We start from the raw sequence: 17,595 nt of genomic DNA on the forward strand, positions 1-17,595 counted from the left end.
GCGCTCTTCCGGAACTAACTTGTTGGTGAGAGACTAGCTAAATTCGCTATTTTGAAGTAATTAAAGACATATTTTGAAGGTGTAAGGCGTATTATGCCCTCTTTTTTTTCTATAAAACAAACTACTAAAACGATGTTAAAACTTTAAACGAATATAATAAAGTCAGGTTTTTCCAACAACTTCCGGTAAGAACAACCTTCAAAATAAAAGCATCTCCATCAAACTGAGGCTGGACTGTTTTATTCGCAACCCTTCCGGGTTTTCTCTTTCTGTACGTCTGACTTGACGATCTGTTTTTTTTCCTTTCATGTGTGCGCGCACGCACGCTCCCATTCTAGCTCTCTTGAACACACACACACACACACACACACACACTTACTCACTCCTTTCTCTTTTCAAAAGCCCCTTGTGAAGCAGATTGACAGGCTAGAATGAAAATGAGGCGGACTCTCGGTCACGAATTCAGTGCCTGCGAGTCCTTTTGAGGAGTGGATCATATCACTATGGGACTTATTTGGGCTTCACGGGACTTGTGTTTGTTTCTGCTCTTGTTAAATAGTCGCCAAAGCGCAGCGCTTCCAGAGATTCGAGGTGGGACTTCAGTGTGTGTGTGTGTCCGTGCGTGCGTGTGTGTCCATGTGTGTTTAATTTACTTTACGCACGCTTTAAAAAAATATTTAACTGTTATTTTATTTATTTATTTTTAATTGAAGTTAACTGGGGGGGGGGGGGCACCCGATGCGGGTAGATTTGCATAACAAGTTTAATCTATTTGACTCTTTGATTCTTTCTATAATTAGTTTTCACAGAAACGCTCATCGCCGCCGCGTTCCATTTATTTATCTGTAACATTTTAGTATTTGTCATTTCTAAATTTTGAAATCAGCCCAAACATAAAATTGCATGTTTGGTAAAATGTGACTGGATTTGACTTGAATGTTTTGGCCACCGTGACCTGTGTGACCTGTGTGACCTGTATGACCCGTCTGGATTTGAACAGATCCGTGTGCAGAGGGAAGCGATGGCTGTCACATCGATGCCATTTGTCAGACGACCCAAGGCTCGTACAAGTGCACGTGTCGAGTTGGCTTCAAAGGAGACGGAAAACACTGCGAAGGTAAAAGCTTCTCCGCTCCCCTCGCGTTTTATCTTCCATCTCCCTCCGTCGCTCGCGTCCGTTGGGTGAAAATAAAACGACGTGTCGCTCGCTCCCCAGACATCGACGAATGCGACCTGGACCACAACGGCGGCTGTGTGCACGAGTGCAACAACATCCCCGGCAATTATCGCTGCACTTGTCACGACGGATTTCGTTTGGCGCACGATGGACACAACTGTCTCGGTGAGATCCTCCGCCGAGGCGATGAGCTTTCGGGGGAAACGCAGAGAGCGGGGAGTTTTGTGTGTGCGTGGGCTGCGCGTGAAGTTTCTCACACTGGCTCCGATGTTTTGAACTTTTGGTTTTATTCAATGTGTAGACAAAAAAACAGGATTTCTAACTTTTTTTTTTTTTTATGAACACATAAAACATTGAAGTACAGCATGTACAAATACTCATACACATACAAATGTACACGTATCCATACACACACCCATAGATAATTAAAATGATAAAAAAAACTGGCACTAACAATGGAGAGAAAGAAAAAGAAGAAAAAAAAAGAGAGAAATAATAATAATAATAATAAATAAATAATAAATAAATAAATAAATAAAAAAATAAGGGGTGGGAGGGGGGTGGGGTCAAGTTAGTCATACCTATGCATTTGTATGTTTATTTCTGTTTATTTTTGCTGAAGTACTCCAAAAAAAGCATCCCACGTCAAATAAAAATCATCTCCCCTCCGTTTAAGTTCGGATTTCTAACTTTTTTAATTTCTTGTGAACGCTGCCCTTTTGCAGACGTGGACGAATGCGAGTTCAACAACGGCGGCTGCCAGCACGCTTGCGTCGACGCCATGGGCAGCTACGAGTGTCGCTGCAAAGACGGGTTCTTCCTCAGCGACAACCAGCACACGTGCATCCACCGCTCCGCGGGTGAGTGTCCGGCGTGAGCGCGCACGTGGGGCGGCGGCCGCGCCTGCGACTCCGGAGACCAATCTGGTCGCTTCAGTCGCCGTCGGGGAGACTCATCGTGTGCCTCTCCGGGCCCCGTTTCTATCCCAGAGGGCCTCAACTGCATGAACAAGGAGCACGGCTGCGCCCACATCTGCAAGGAGACGCCCAAAGGCGGGGCGGCGTGCGAGTGCCGCCCGGGGTTCGAGCTGGCCGGGAACCAGAGAGGCTGCACGCGTAGGTTCTCCACACGCCGGCGGGCTCGCGGCGTTCAAACGATGCCCCCGACCCCAACCTCTCACACCGCATACGCTCTTGACCCATGCAGTGACTTGTAACCACGGCAACGGAGGCTGCCAGCACACCTGCGAGGACGCGGAGAACGGCCCCGTGTGCCGGTGCCACGCCAGGTACACCCTGCAGCCCGACGGGAGGTCGTGTGTCGGTAAGATTGGCTGTTTTCATGACTGAACTGTCGCTCATCAAAGGGAACGTGACCCGCGTGGCGTGCCGCGATGCGTCGGTGCAGAGCCGCCAACGCATCCGGATCCGCTCTCAACACGTCCCTTTATTGCGTTTATTATTCCATGTTCTGGCCGTTTCTACTCATGTATGAACAAGGATTCGTCGCAGGCTGCAGCTCGGCGTTTACCCACGCCGGACCCGAGCAGGAGGCGCGCACGTTCGAGCGGCGGCGCTCAGTGTGTGGGGCTTTTGTTTCTTTAGTAATGCAGAGGCTGTCTGGATGAATGAATGAAAACACAGCAAGTGGAAACCGCTCTCTGTGCCAACGCCGCCGTTCGCCAACGTGCATTTTTCCACACAATGCGCATGAAGGATAAGGATCGGACAGCGGGGAATATCTCTCCCTCCGGCTTCGGTGTGTGTGTGTGTGTGTGTGTGTGTGTGAGGTCCCGGCGTATCTTGGCGATGTCATCTCCGGATTCTCGTTATCGATCTGGAGTGTTTTCTGACGCACGCCAAACCTCTGCAGGCTGAATGTCTCCAGTGTAAACATGCCCAAAGAACAGTTCATTTTTTCTCACTGTATGAATGATTTGTGTGTGTGCGTGTGTGTGCGTGTGTGTGTGTGTGTCGCAGAACGGGACGAAGCCACCGCCGAGTCCTCGGACCACAACGCCACGTCCTTCACCGAGGCGGACAAGCGAGTCAAGCGAAGACTTTTAATGGGTGACTAATAATCCATTTGAACATTGACGGCTGTGACGTGTGTTTCCCAGGGTGCAGTTGGGCTTCCAGGAAACGTTCAGCGGGCCCGACCCCCCCCCCCCCTGTCCAGTAGGACTACGCATTCCTCCGACTTTATAGCAAACTGTGAAATGACCGCGTGCTCGCTTTCACGCCGCCAGGTCCCGCCCTGAAGAAGCCGTGTTTGTGACAGCGTGGCACATTTCACGTGTGAATCTTTTCTTCTGGGTCGCTGCAGGACGCCGCTGAGGGGCAGCAGCATTTTCTTCCTCTCTTACGTTCGTCTTGTGTGCTGTACTTCAGAAACCTGCGCGGTGAACAATGGGGGGTGTGACTGTACCTGTAAGGACACATCCACCGGCGTGCGCTGCAGCTGCCCTGTCGGCTTCACGTTGCAGCCGGATGGGAAAACATGCAAAGGTCAGGCAGCCGGTCGAAGCAGCGGCCTGTTGAAGCCGTGTTCTTAGCTTATCACCTGTGCCCCCCCCCCGCAGATATTGACGAGTGTGAGCTTCACAATGGGGGCTGCGAACACTTCTGCAGAAACACCATCGGCAGCTTCGAGTGCAATTGCAGGAAAGGCTTCAAGCTGCTGACGGACGAACGCTCTTGTCAAGGTAGAGATGTGGAAATGGCTCCTGAGTGGGTTTATGTCAAATATGGATGTATACGCAAAATCTGACCTGAAAATGAGATCGGAGGGAGCGGGATGTCCCAACACCGGCCGCCATGATGGGGTGGCCGGTGTTTTCATTTCCTGTTTTCCTCTGCCAAGCAGGTTCTGTTTTTTTCACGCCGTTTGTCTGTCTGTTAGCAGGATTAGGGAAAAACTGCAGGATGGATCTTGATGAAAAAAAAATCTGAAGATGGGTCTTGGTCTAATTTAGATCCCATTAGATTCTGAGAGCGATCCGGATTCCCGTCTGGATACAAGAACATCTGGATTCTCCCATTTACTTAAAAAAAAAAAATCATATCTTGTAAAATATGCATTCAAATCACGCAAAACAAAAATCACAGTTATAAAGGGAAAAATTATTACATTTGTGGGTTCAAAAATCAGTTAAAAACTCTGATTCTACATGTTGGTGTGTAAAGACACCAAGAACAATCCAGAACCTTTTTGGTGCTGATCCAGATCACCATGTGGACGGTGTAGATCCAGTTAGGAGGGGGAACGAGCTGCTTGGGGGGAGGTCTGCGCTTTTCTAGTTGACGTTGGATCATTTTGATTGCAGTTAAAGAACCCGACTTCTCTTTGAGCCGCACTTAACCGAGCGCTAAAATCAAACGTGTGTCATGCGAGCGGGAAAATCCCTCCTGATGAAGCTTGCGACTGACGGCCCTGCTATTATGTCATCTGCCTGATTTTTGATTCCAGATATAGATGAGTGTTATTTTGAGCGGACATGCGATCACACATGTGTGAACTTCCCTGGTGGTTTTCAGTGTCTGTGCAACAAAGGCTACGCCATGTACGGACTGGCCCACTGCGGAGGTGAGTCGGGCGTGGAGAGGTGTCAGACCCCCCCCCCCCAAAAAAAAAAGCACACATGAATGACTATCGGCTCGTTACGCCGGAGAAAAGCGGACCCTGTAATTATAGTTTCCCCCCTCAGACATAAATGAATGCAGCCTGAACAATGGCGGCTGCGAGCAGGGCTGCGAGAACGCCGTGGGTGGATTTGAATGCTTTTGCCATCCTGGTTATAAACTGCACTGGAACAGAAAAGACTGCATCGGTAAGTTTGTACGAAACATCCAACATCGCTGCCAGGATGCCGCCCTCGCCTCCTACAGATGCGGCTTCTTTTTCACCTTGGAGCTTTGTTGTGATTTCTCTCTAGAGGCTGTCGGTGCATCACCTGCGACCCCGCCCTCTAAACCTACTTTGAACTGCAGTAAGCAGGAGGGAGGGGACCGCTGCTTCCTGACATGTCAGTCCCAAGTTCATATCAGCAGCAGCGGTGAGTCGGTCGAATCCTCCGCTCTGCCGGCGTAGCGTGACTTAGCATCGCAAAGAGAGCCGAATCCACAAGCGCAGGTCGGACTGTGTTTACAGCGGGGCCGCAGAGGAAGTGGATGATCCGACGGGTCGGGTTCAAGACTCCGCTGACCCAAAAGTGACCTTGAAAACTGTTGTACAAGGCCAAAGTGCAGTATCTGAAAAAAAGATGCATCAATATACGAAATAAAAAACCTCCATATCACGGGAAACAAACCAAAAACACGCTGCCAACTTGAAAAGCACATGCAGCACTTTGAATTGCAGATACTGCATTTTACTTTTGTAGGACAGTCTAGGGCATGGACCCGATGCAGGGCAGTCTAGGGCGTGGGCCCGATGCAGGGCAGTCTAGGGCATTGACCCGATGCAGGGCAGTCTAGGGCATGGACCCGATGCAGAGCAGTCTAGGGCATGGACCCGATTCAGGACAGTCTAGGGCATGGACCCGATCCAGGACAGTCTAGGGCATGGACCCGATGCAGGGCAGTCTAGGGCATGGACCCGATTCAGGACAGTCTAGGGCATGGACCCGATCCAGGACAGTCTAGGGCATGGACCCGATGCAGGGCAGTCTAGGGTATGGGCCCGATGCAGGGCAGTCTAGGGCATGGACCCGATGCAGGGCAGTCTAGGGCATGGACCCAGTGCATCGCGGCTGAAGCTAAAGCGTGCTAAGAGAGATGCAGCTAGCCGTCTTAATCCTCGCTGCATGGCCAGCATCCGTCTGTTCCTGCACGCCGCCTGTAACCAGGCTTTTGTGGCCTTTTAACCTTTGTGGGTGTCGGCCCTCGTGTCACGGCCTGCTGTGTGTTTTCAGGGACGGAGGATTCCTACACGGTGACCTGTGGGCTGCCGCTGCCCTGCCTGGCTGACACGCAAAGGAACAGCAGCGGCTCGCACTGCTTAGGCGAGTACGAAACCAGCGCCTCTGGAGCAGCTGCTTTCAGTTGATGCATGTGAGAAGATGGGAATGATCAGCTTCACCCTCCCCCCCCTCTCTCTCTCTCTCTCTCTCTCTTGCAGGGCTGGAGATGTCGAACGTCCCGCGCATTAAGTCGACGGCCACGTTTAGGTCCGCCACTGCAAAGTGCAACCTGAAGCGAAGCCAGGAGCGACTAAGGGAGGGTTTAAGCTCGCCTCACTCAGGTACAGAGGTTTCCACACAACAATGGGGGGGGGGGGGCTCGGTCTGGTTGACAGAACCTTCTGGGTTTACCCAGAACCGCCACGCTGCTCAGAAGATAAAGCAGGGCTTTCAGTGTGTCTAACGGCTGTGGCGGGGTCGTGGGGGCGGGGTCGTGGGGGGGGTGGTGCTTGTCTCCCATGTCCACAGATAGCAGGTTCTTCTTCACTGAAAACGTCCAGTTCAGCTACGTGAGCCTGCGCTGCAGCGCCTCCGGACAGCGAGCGCGAAGCCGCCACGGCAGGAAGGCCGGCGAGGAGGACGGCTCCTCCATAACAGCTGAGTTTGAGCTGGACGTGAACCTTGAGGAGGTAACAGGTTGGTCCTCCTCTCTCTGTCGCTAAGCAACCCGAGCCGATAAAGTATCGTGGAAACGGTTGCGGTATCGAGCGCCTCTCTCTCAGCAGAGAGCTGCGACCTGAACTGCGTGCGCCGGCGCTCGGAGAAGCGGCTCCGGAAAATCATCAGGACCCTCAGGAAGTCCATAAACCGGGAGCAGTTCCACCTCCGCTTCGCCGGGTCCGATTATGAGCTCAGCAAGAGTCTGGGCCAGCAGGCAGAACCGGCGGGACGCTGCGTGGTGGGGCAGGTGCCGGTGGGCAGGAAATGTGGTGAGTGGGGATTTTCTTTTCACTGAAAGGGTCGCGACCCGCGGCGGTGAGTCCGGGTATCATTCCTGCTGTGTCTGATTCCTCAAAGAACCGACCCGACCACTTTTGGACGCCCCTCGCACGCCGCCGCGCAGCTTCGACTGCTTCGTCGCGTCTTTTGGCGGTAGAAACGTCCCGTGCCGGGGAGATGCATTTTAGCCGGTTTAGCGGTTGGATCCGGAGCCGGTGTTGGTCCAGACGGGTGTCGGTTTGGAGAGGAGGAACAGTGAGGCTGTTGTTGGGGCCTCCCCCGGGGATAAGCGTGTAACCCGAGGGCCGGTGGCGGCGCTCCCGCGGGCCGGTACGAGCGCACGCTGCCGGTGTTTTCAGCCCGGAGCCCAGAATGTTTTCTCTGGCTTTCGGAACCACGCACCCCCCCCCCCCCCCCCTAATGTCGGGCCTCACGCGCCGCTCGCCGTCTTAATATCGCTGCGAGGAAACTGGCGCCTTTCTCCTGCTGGGCTTGTCTAAATATTTATTCAAATGGCATGCATTTTGTTCGACGTATGCACGCATCCGACGAAGACGGAGACCCGGCTCTTTTGTAAAACTCCCACCATCCTTAAAGTGTGCAGGTTTGTTTGTTTTTTTGTGGGGGGGGGGGGGGTCATGTCCTCCCTTTATGATCCGCAGCAGAATAGGACTAATGAAGGGGTTATTATCTCTTTTAAGACATTTACACTTGAGAAAGTTCGCCCGGGCACCCCCCTCGTTATTTGTATTCCCGTTAAAGCTTCTCCTGCCGTCGAGCCGCTCCTCTTCATCACTTCCATCTCGCCGGTCAACATTAAGCATTCTATTGGCCATGGCAGGGGTGTAGACATGTAATTTGTGGAGTGTAGGGAGATGGGGGGGGGGGGTAGCTGAAAGGCATTCTTCTTAACCTCCAGCTCTTTAAAGGAGCCATATTTTTCCCCCTCCTCCCCCCCCCAGCCCCCGCGCTGGCTTAGTTCAGATCAGCCCTTTTCAGTTCGCCCCCTCCATTGAGAACCCGTCCGGGCCTCGTTCTCACCGCCCCAGAGAGAGATTCTGGGCACCAGATTCTATCCTGGGACGTTGCTTCTGATAAAAACCAACGATCTGGGTCATTTAACCCCTTAAATACCCACACGTCCTCATTCATCCTAATCTCCTCTGAACGTTAACGTCCTTTCCTTTCGGCGCCGGCGTCGCTTTAGCCGAATCCGCCTGCAGGTTCAGCCGAGCCCACTTTGTTTGTGTGTTTGTTTGAACATTGAAGATGTTTAGGAAGTGCTGTTGATTCAAGCTGGCAGTTTGAGTGCCGTGCCCCCCCCCCCCCTTGCCCCCCAGCCGGGGGCCACTTTGCATGACCCCCAGCTACTAAACTGCTAAAGAGAATTGACTTCAGCCACACCATGGGAATCAATTAGCATCAGTTGTTTGGGCCCCCGCTGGAGGGGCGCGAGCAGCGATTGGGCCGAGCAGAATGGGGGGATTCAGAAACCTGACCCCCTTTTTATTGGGTTCAGCTCCTTACCGCTGTGATACCGTAGTGTTTTCCTATGTCATCAAATAGGCAAAGAGCGGGGGCCTGAATAGAGGTGAAAGGTCCTTTAAAGCTCTTTGGGGCCATCGGCTGCAGGGCTCTATAGAGGCGTCCTTTGCATTTGAAAGGCTTCAAGCTCTTTTGCTCTCTTTCACTCTCGCTCCGTCGCTCCGCTCACAGCTTCCCCGCGTCAAATAAAAGCTGTCGGAGGCTCCTCACAGGCTTTCAGAACAAACAATGGGCTTCAAAAATAAACTGCTCGGGAGAGAATTACATTTTCTTTTCTCTTCCTTTGGAGGAATCGAACAGTTCGCTGTAACGGCTTGGATGATGATGATGATGATGATGATGATGAATATATTTATTAGATAGAATGTTAGTATGTTAATGTACAGTCACACAGTAGCATGTATTACAGTACAAGTACAGTCACACATCCTGTCTAAGAGGAGCATTTCTAAAAAGCCCTTGCGGTCTTGTTTCCGTTGAAAGTCCTTCGTACATAAATCATCTACATTTAACAATACCAATAACCGGGTGTGTTAACCGTAATCTGTACGCGCACATACACACACACATACACAGCTTAAAAGGCTGCGAGCGACCACCCCCCCCCCCCCCCCCCCCCCGCGTCGGGGTTTCATTGATTTATTCTCCAACGAGATCGGCCTTCCGTCTTCAAGCGGAGTTCTAAGGACCATCAGACAGACGCGGTAATTCCCAAATTAATTACAGGCATCACTCCGAGAGGGAGGAACCCGAGCAAAACGGCGTCTCGTCCCTTTAATCAAGACTTTTGCACTTTTGTGGGATAAAAGAGAACAAACCTCTTTGATTTTTTTCCCCCCTCCTCTGTGTTTGCTTTTGAAAGCGCCGGGGGTGCTCACGGTGTTATTAAAAGTTCCTCCCTGACGTATGAAGCATTAGGGACGCATCAGATGTTGGACATGAAGGCCCGGGAACGCCGACTCTGACTTACCTCGGGTGGTTTGAACGCGAAGCCTTTATCGGGTTTCAATGCCAAGCAACACTTCCGGCGTGCTAACCCTGGCTCGGGGCAGCCCCGCCGGTCCGCCCGCCACCCTCAGTCGAACCCGCCCGTCTTTTAACGGAGTCGTAAACTGCTAATGCTCCCCCGCCGGTTCGCCCTGCCTCGTCTGGGTTGCTGTGCTCTGACGGCCTCTGGGCTCGTCGTGTAAATCCACAATGCGGTCGCGGCTGTTCCGGGACGTGCGGCCGCAGGGCATCCTGTTGTGTTTGTTGATTCGTGTCTGCGTCTTGCGTCGTCTCTCTCGCCTCCGACGCTTGATCTGTCTGCTAAATGGATGCTAATGACACGTTTGGACGCGTCTCCTCTGTTTTGGGCGTCCCGTCTAAAGTGTTTGTGTTTGGCTTCCCGGAGGAAATGATTGATTTCACCAGGTTCGAGTCACTAAGTTTGTTTTGCTTTCATTGCACATCAAACACACGGAACAGACGTGCGTCTTTAGCCGCGGCACGGGAGCGGCGTTTGGGAGCTCCTTGGAGACGCATGGTTAAAATATGTATTTGTCTCCCCCCCCCCCCCCCCCCCGGGCGTACCTGTCGTCCTCCCCGCCTGTCTGCCAGCGAGCTGCGGTGCCGGGACGTACTACGACGGGGATCAGGGGAGGTGCGCGTTGTGTCCGGCTGGAACATACCAGGGCGAGGAGGGACAGATGTCCTGCGACGTCTGTCCTGGACCTGAAGGAAGAGGGTTGTCCGAGGTGGTCGGAGCGCGGAACATGTCGGAGTGTGGAGGTAAGACCACAAAGGTCAGGGCAGTTTGACCTCAGCCTCAAACGGCGTCTGCACGGCACACGGCACCTTCAGTTTTTATCAGATCCATGATTCAGATCAGGAAAAACGTCACCGGGGGGTAAAAGGAGGCCGTTTCCACAACGACGGTTTGACCGTAAAAGAGTCCGATTTTGGTGCGGTTCTTGCAGTGTCATTTTAGGGGCTTAAAAAGGCCAACATTTAAAAACTCCTGCCGCAGTGTAGCCTGCGTGAACCGGCGAGAGGAAACGCCACTCGGCCCGTCTTCTCGTGGATCCGGATCGGACCAGCTATACTTCACCTTTTTAACTCCAGGAAGTGAGGCTTTCTGTGTGCAGCTCTTTTAAAAGATATTATTTAGTTAAAACCAGAAGAAAATAGAATTTAAAACCTGGACCAAGTCAAATGAAGCCAAAGGAAACCGCCAGCCGGGGGTGGGGGGAGGGGGGGGCACACAAAATATTGAGAATCTTTATGAATACGAGCCACACGGGAAGCGTCGCTGCCTCGATAAAGATCTCCCCGGCAGATGTTGTGCTTTGAGTGAGGCCAAAGACGTCGGAGCTCAGATGCATCTCGGCTCAAAGCTGAAGGAGCCGCCATGTTTTCGTCTCGCTTGCGCTGCTATCTGAGTCACTCTGTGGCTGAATCCCAGATCCCATCTCCTCTGTCAGACTAAACAAGACCTATCAGAAAGCGCCCACAGAGCAGCCCGCCCGGATGAGTCACCCAGCGCTTTGAGGCTGGTAGCAGGTCAACGCTCTGCTCTCAGCCAATGCCCGTTTGTTCAGGTCAGTGTTCCCCGGGTCGGTACTCCCACGACGGCTTCGTCCCCTGCCTGCCCTGCCCGCTGGGAGCGTACCAACCGGAAGTGGGACGCACCTCCTGCTTCCCCTGCGGCGGGAACCTGGTGACCAAGCGCGGCGGCGCCGTCACGTTCCAGGAGTGTGAGACCAAAGGTTTGAAAGTCATCCTTGTTGTTGCTGCACTTTAGTTTATTTTCCCACAGATAAATGAATCTGACGGATCTTTTGGCATCGAGGGAGTTTATGTAAACCTCTCAGACTCGGATGAAATGAAACATCTGTGCTTGTTTGCTGAAAAGATTTCTGATTTTCTTTTATTATATATAACACATTTCCAGTTAAAATAATCTGTGCTGCCCCCTGCAGGCGATGTGAAGTCTGTGCATTCACCTCGAACCCTGACTCGACTCCATCACTTTTACTTCTTTTAGGTGGTTTAGTTGTGTTTTTTTTTGTATTGTTGAAGCAGACAACCTTTGACCCACATGTCCTCTGCTTGTCTCTTGTAGTCCGGTGTTCTCCTGGACATTACTACAACACCAGCACGCACCGCTGCATCCGCTGTCCCACCGGAACGTTCCAAGGAGAATTTGGGCAGAACTACTGCGTCGCCTGCCCCGGAAATACGACCACCGACTTCGATGGTTCCACGAATATCATGCAATGCAAAAGTAAGTTCGCCTGCGCAAACCCGTGGAAATATGATCACATTTGAATGAAATTCACCCGGCTGCATCGAGACGGCCATAAAACTGTCCCGGTGTCTCGCCACAGACCGGCAGTGTGGAGGGGAGCTGGGGGATTTCACCGGTTACATTGAGTCCCCCAACTACCCCGGGAACTACCCGGCCAACGTTGAGTGCACCTGGACCATAAACCCTCCGCCCAAGCGCAGGATCCTCATTGTCGTGCCAGAGATCTACCTGCCCATCGAAGACGAGTGTGGAGACTATTTAGTGATGAGAAAGAGCTGTGAGTTTTAGCTCCGTGTCCTTCGTCTCATTACCGATCACGCGGCGTTTCACGACATCTGCGCCGTATCCTCGTCTCTCAGCTCTCGCCAACTCGGTGACGACCTACGAGACGTGTCAGACGTACGAACGTCCCATCGCTTTCACCTCCCGCTCCAAAAGGCTCTGGATACAGTTCAGGTCCAACGAGGGGAACAGCGGGAAGGGCTTCCAGGTCCCGTACGTGACGTATGACGGTGAGAAGAGGAATGTTTTAATTGCACTAAAGGCGACGCTGCTTCCTCGTCGTGTTATTCGGGTTTGAAAATGATCCGGTTTCTCTTTTTCAGAGGATTACCAAGAACTGATAGAAGACATCGTCAGAGACGGACGACTCTACGCGTCAGAGAATCACCAGGAGATTCTCAAGGTGTGTAAAAGTTTACATCTCAGCATAGTGTGGAGCTGCTCTCTTAAAATACACAAATCACTGCACGTATTTGTACAGCAGGTGCGTTTAGCTGCTCGCAGCGCCCTCTTTTGGAGACTTTTGGAACCACAGGCTGCTCGCCTTGCTTTGATCACGTTGTTCTTGTTTGCCATTAACGCATTGCATTTCCCCATCAGGACAAGAAACTCATGAGGGCATTGTTTGACGTGCTGGCTCACCCACAGAACTTCTTCAACTACACAGCACAAGAATCGAGAGAAATGTTCCCCAAATCTTTCATTCGCTTCCTGCGTTCCAAAGTCCTGAGGTTCCTTCGCCCGTAGGATGGGGGGGCAGTTGTTGTCCAGTTTATGGATATTTCTGGAAACACCTAGATTAGATACTGGCTCCAGTATCTGTTTTATTGTCTGACCCCCTTAAGAAAAATTCTGTTCTTGTCTGTTTTCACATGGAGCGATATAAAAGTGATACGCACACTTGATCTTGGAGGGAAAGAATGACCTGAGGTGAAGTGCGATAGAGTGTGGGCACACATGGGTGTCCTCAGACTGGGAGCTGAACCTTTTCGTTTGGTTTGAAAATGTTCCAGGATGTTATAATTAGCAACAGAAGACTTATAATGAGTTTAAATCCCCTGATAGTTTTTAAATCACAGTCTTAGGATTTAAATCCAAAGTGTGAGTCTGAGTTTTTGAATCACAGCACACATGCCAAGCCTTATCAGACGTCTGCTAATAGCATAATGATGAAAAACAAATATGGTGGCTGAGAAGGTATATGCTGGAGGCCAGTGTATATAGAGCGTTTATCTAGTTTTAACATAGACTACTTGCATAAGTAGAGATTGATTGACAGATTTATTGTGAAGTGTCAGGAACAAATATAGCACAAATGTTTTCTTGGGAACATTAGCACTACTAAAGTAGTAGCGGCACCACAAAAGCATTTATTCTCCTGAATGTTTTGTATATGATGTAAAAAGTATTCGATGAAAAGCATCCAAGCAGTGATGCACATGTTGGGCAACACATCATCGCTGCAACCGCTGGTCCTTGTCATGGATGTGTGAGTACTACTACTGAGTAGTACTACTGTCCCAAATAACCTTTTAATTCTCAAAAAGATTTTTTTGCAGAGGATTTAATGCTTAAAGAAATTATGACCAACCAAAGACAACTGTTCAGTTTGAAGACAGTCAGAGAAATGATATGAGAGATTGAATATTTGAGGTAAAAAAATAAATAACTGAAACACTCTGTAAAATAGACGTGAGTTGTTCAATCTTAGGAAGCAGATGTATGTATATTTTTATGGTTTTGTACGTCTAATATGCTGTAAATAAAGATAATAAACTTAGTTTGTGCTTAGACTGTGTTTTTTCCCCCCTACAAAAACACACCATGATGCAGCAGAACATTGTTGCGATATAATCACGTGTCTTGTTCAGGTAAAATAGACATTTTTATGTAGAAATATAAACAACTACCACTTGGAGTGACTTGCTATGTGTGTAATAGCGTGAATATAAATAAAGTTTTTCTTTTTTGTAAACTGCGGATTCAAGAGTTGCCTTCGTTTTGGTCACCTGGCTCTCGCATTAGAAACGACAAGGGCGGTGTTTAGTGCTGCAGGAATCAGGTCAACTTGATTATTTGTTACTTTTCAGATGATTAGCACTGATCGATTATTATCCGGGCGGAATACGTGTTTCCGAGTCGGTAGGCATAATAAAATATCGAAACCGTGACATTTCACCGCCCGTCCAGAACGCACATTAGATAACCGAGCGCACCCTGTGGTCCCGTGTGCGGAAGAGAAAAGATGGCGGAAGACAACCGGAAACTACAAGTCAGCTGCCCAGAACCTGGGGATGTTTATCTTCGGTTAGCTTAATTGACAACGCCATCAGTTTGTGACGTTTAATTATTTATTTTTACAGTTCTGGTGTCGCGCGGCTGTTCGATAAGCGTTTGTGTGTCGCACTGTAATAATGACGTCCATTTTTCTTCTGCAGGCTTTCTCATTGGCTTGTTTTATGCTCTTAAGCCAAGTGACAGCGAAGGTAAGGCTAATGTTAGCTAGCAGTAGAGACAGAATTACGGGCAATATCTTATTTTTTTTTTAAGTTATACAACTTTATTCTCTTTAAATTTCCTTACGGTATTAATTGTCTTGCTTTGTTGCAAGATAGCCCGAAGTATAGCAAAGATAATCCGATTGTGCTAAGTGTAGTTGATCGTACTGAATTAGGCTATCATTCACTGTTTGTTTGGTAATCAAAGGCACAGATGGGAAGAAATCCGGATGTTCTAAAGACACTTTCGGGCTGTATTTATTATGTATGGATCATAAAACCGCGCCTGCTCCAGCCGCTTGGTGCGTCCGGCTCATGTTTAGACTTTGAAGTACACTCGAGTGTTGAATTTAAACGACGGCTCCACGTCTCCTTCCTGTTGTCGTGCCTGCGTGTTTTCAGAATATCTGAAATGCCAAAATTGTAATGTTTGTTTTCAAATGAAATGTGAAGGTGTGTGTTGCCCGTCTTTGCAGAATTCCGAAGACTTCCGTTGTAAATGCATCTGTCCGCCGTACAGAGACATCGAAGGGCAGATCTACAAGCAGAACGTTTCCCTCAAAGACTGGTGCGTTGAAAGATTCCGTCGGCTCGTTTCCTGCTCTCTGACCGTTCGATAATGCTTCCTTCCCTTCCTTCAGTAACTGCCTTCATGTGGTGGAGCCCATGCCGGTCGATGGGAAAGATGTGGAAGCTTACTGTCTACGCTGTGAGTGCAAATACGAAGAGAGGAGCTCTGGGACCATTAAGGTGAGCTAACGCTTGCCTTCCTGCTGCAGTTAGTGCGGATTTATTGGTTCTTTTTCGTTTGCTTTGTCACTTACTTCACTAGCGGTTCATGCTTAATGATTATTTTAGATAGTAGTTATTTCTCTGGCTTGTTTTCCTCCAATTAAATTACCGGTAATACAAGTATTCATTCCCTTAATTTTAGGGGTCGTCTGTCTAAAAAGCCGTTTAACAACCCAAGGAATCCATTTTGTCCATTTTAAACATGCACATGTTGAAGTGCCTCGAAGCAGCCGGTGATCCTTCCCTCCCTTTAGTTTACCATCATCGTGTACCTGTCCATCCTGGGCCTGCTGATCCTCTACATGCTCTACCTGACCCTCCTGGAGCCCATGCTGAAGAGGCGTCTGTTCGGACACTCGCAGCTCATCCAAAGCGACGACGGTGTCGGGGTACGTGCTCGCAGTAAAAAAACAAAAACGTTCAGGCCGTTGCTGTTTTGTTGTTTTTACGATTTGATTTTATGCCTTCAAGGTCGACGAACTGTGTTTGGAATGTGCTGTAAATGCTTCACGATCTCCGAACTGCGCCTCAAAGACAAACGTGTAGCTTCTGAATCAGCAGGAAACGCTCAATGTGACTTCAGCGGATCCTGCTGGCGAGATGACCTGATTCTGTTCCGTTTATCGCCGCCGTTTATTGTGACTCTATGAAGGTTGCTAGTTTGTGCTTCGGTTTGCAGCGTGTGACACGTTTGATATCGCCCAGCTCTGCCGAAGTCGGTTCTTCTGCCGAAGTCGGTTCTTCTGCCGAAGTCGGTTCTTCTGCCGAAGTCGGTTCTTCTGCCGAAGTCGGTTCTACTGCCGAAGTCGGTTCTTCTGCCGAAGTCGGTTCTTCCTGCGTCTTCCACGTGTCTTCCGGACTAACCGTGTCCTTTGTTTCCAGGACCAGCAGCCTTTCGCCAACGCTCACAACGTTCTGTCCCACTCGCACTCTCGGCCCAACATGCTGGACAAAGTGGAGCACGCCCAGCAGCGCTGGAGGAGGCAGGTCCAGGAGCAGAGGAAGTCCGTGTTCGACCGCCATGTTGTTCTCAGTTAAAAGAAACCCACCCCCACCCCCACCCCGCCCCGAGCCTGCAACCAGGACCGAAGCAAAAATCAATAAACGCTCATTTGCCTTTCTGTATCAAATACGAATATGGATAATATTCTGGATCAGTAGAGGCGGCACCAAAGCTGGGGGGGGGGGGGCTGGTATTTAATCTGCAGGCGCCGTAAGAGACTGAAGTCATGTTTGCAATCGTCTTAAATGTCGTTTCTCAAAGCTGCAAACTTCTGAACTCGAACGATTTGAAATGGAGTACAATAATAAATCTATTGAGTAAACCTTTTAGACCCCCCCCCCCCCCCCTCGTCTGTCCAGTGGTTGTGTAGCTGGGCTAGTAGTGACCGGTGGACACGTAGCTGCTGGCTCCCCGCAGCAGAACGGAAACGGCACGATATAAATAGCTGAGCTTTTAAATATGCTTGTTTTGTAACGAGTCTTTTATAATTGTGTTTCCGGTCGTCCGTTCCTGACGTGTAGCGGCGCGAGGCGTCATCCCGTCCGTCGGATACTTTCGCTGAACGTCGTTGCTGAAGCTTTCCGGTGCCGTCGTAGTAAACGGAGCCGCGGCGTCGCGGACTCTTAAGATCGACCCGATGAAGCCCGTTTTATTTCGGTGATTCTCTGTCTGGAGGTTTTTGTCTCACTGGGGGGGAAAGCCCAGTACGACTTTGTGTTGTTCGGAGTCCGGTTTGTTTTGTGTAGATTCACATTGTGTACTTGGACAGAAGTGAAGTGAGACACGAACGTCTCGATGTGTGACGCTACAACGTTGAAGTAAATTTATGGAACATCTGAGAATCTCACTTTTGTGTTTCTTTCAATTGTCCTGTTAACACAAAAAGGAAAATGTTCAATTCAGTCAATTAAAACTCTGCAGACCTCAGTTTGACTTAAAATATAATAATAATAATGCAAATTAATCATTTTCAAGTTTTTAATTTATTCATTAATGTCTGACGTCTCTTATTTAAACATCTTTTATTCTTTTCGTCGGTTCCTCTTCATGTCTGAACCCGTTAAAATCTCTCTGCGGTTAATCCCACGGGGGAAGTGAACTACCCCATTC

At 50.0% G+C, this 17,595-nt stretch overlaps 2 protein-coding genes across 3 annotated transcripts; both read left to right on the forward strand.

Annotated features, from left to right (window-relative positions):
• Positions 1-503: 503 nt before the first annotated feature.
• On the forward strand, positions 504-12,939 carry scube2 (signal peptide, CUB domain, EGF-like 2). The gene is made up of 23 exons (XM_068738694.1): positions 504-591; positions 1,001-1,117; positions 1,217-1,342; positions 1,903-2,037; positions 2,167-2,292; positions 2,384-2,500; positions 3,157-3,246; positions 3,568-3,684; positions 3,759-3,881; positions 4,646-4,762; positions 4,884-5,006; positions 5,112-5,231; positions 6,090-6,179; positions 6,296-6,418; positions 6,606-6,773; positions 6,860-7,066; positions 10,221-10,391; positions 11,201-11,368; positions 11,725-11,886; positions 11,990-12,187; positions 12,270-12,422; positions 12,516-12,595; positions 12,793-12,939. Exons 1-23 carry the CDS (start codon positions 504-506, stop codon positions 12,937-12,939), a joined length of 3,066 nt encoding a protein of 1,021 aa, XP_068594795.1.
• A 1,495-nt stretch (positions 12,940-14,434) lies between these two features.
• On the forward strand, positions 14,435-17,595 carry tmem9b (TMEM9 domain family, member B). Of its 2 annotated transcripts, XM_068760735.1 has the most exons (6): positions 14,435-14,499; positions 14,631-14,678; positions 15,167-15,258; positions 15,332-15,440; positions 15,737-15,871; positions 16,365-17,595. In XM_068760735.1, the coding sequence occupies exons 2-6, from the start codon at positions 14,652-14,654 to the stop codon at positions 16,518-16,520; spliced, it is 519 nt and encodes a 172-aa protein (XP_068616836.1). In that variant the 5' UTR covers positions 14,435-14,499; positions 14,631-14,651; the 3' UTR covers positions 16,521-17,595. The 2 variants fall into 2 exon arrangements, with proteins under 2 accessions (XP_068616836.1, XP_068616828.1); XM_068760727.1 differs by having other exon boundaries at positions 14,465-14,678.

Source organism: Brachionichthys hirsutus, chromosome 1, assembly GCF_040956055.1.
Source record: "Brachionichthys hirsutus isolate HB-005 chromosome 1, CSIRO-AGI_Bhir_v1, whole genome shotgun sequence".
Taxonomy (NCBI): domain Eukaryota; kingdom Metazoa; phylum Chordata; class Actinopteri; order Lophiiformes; family Brachionichthyidae; genus Brachionichthys; species Brachionichthys hirsutus.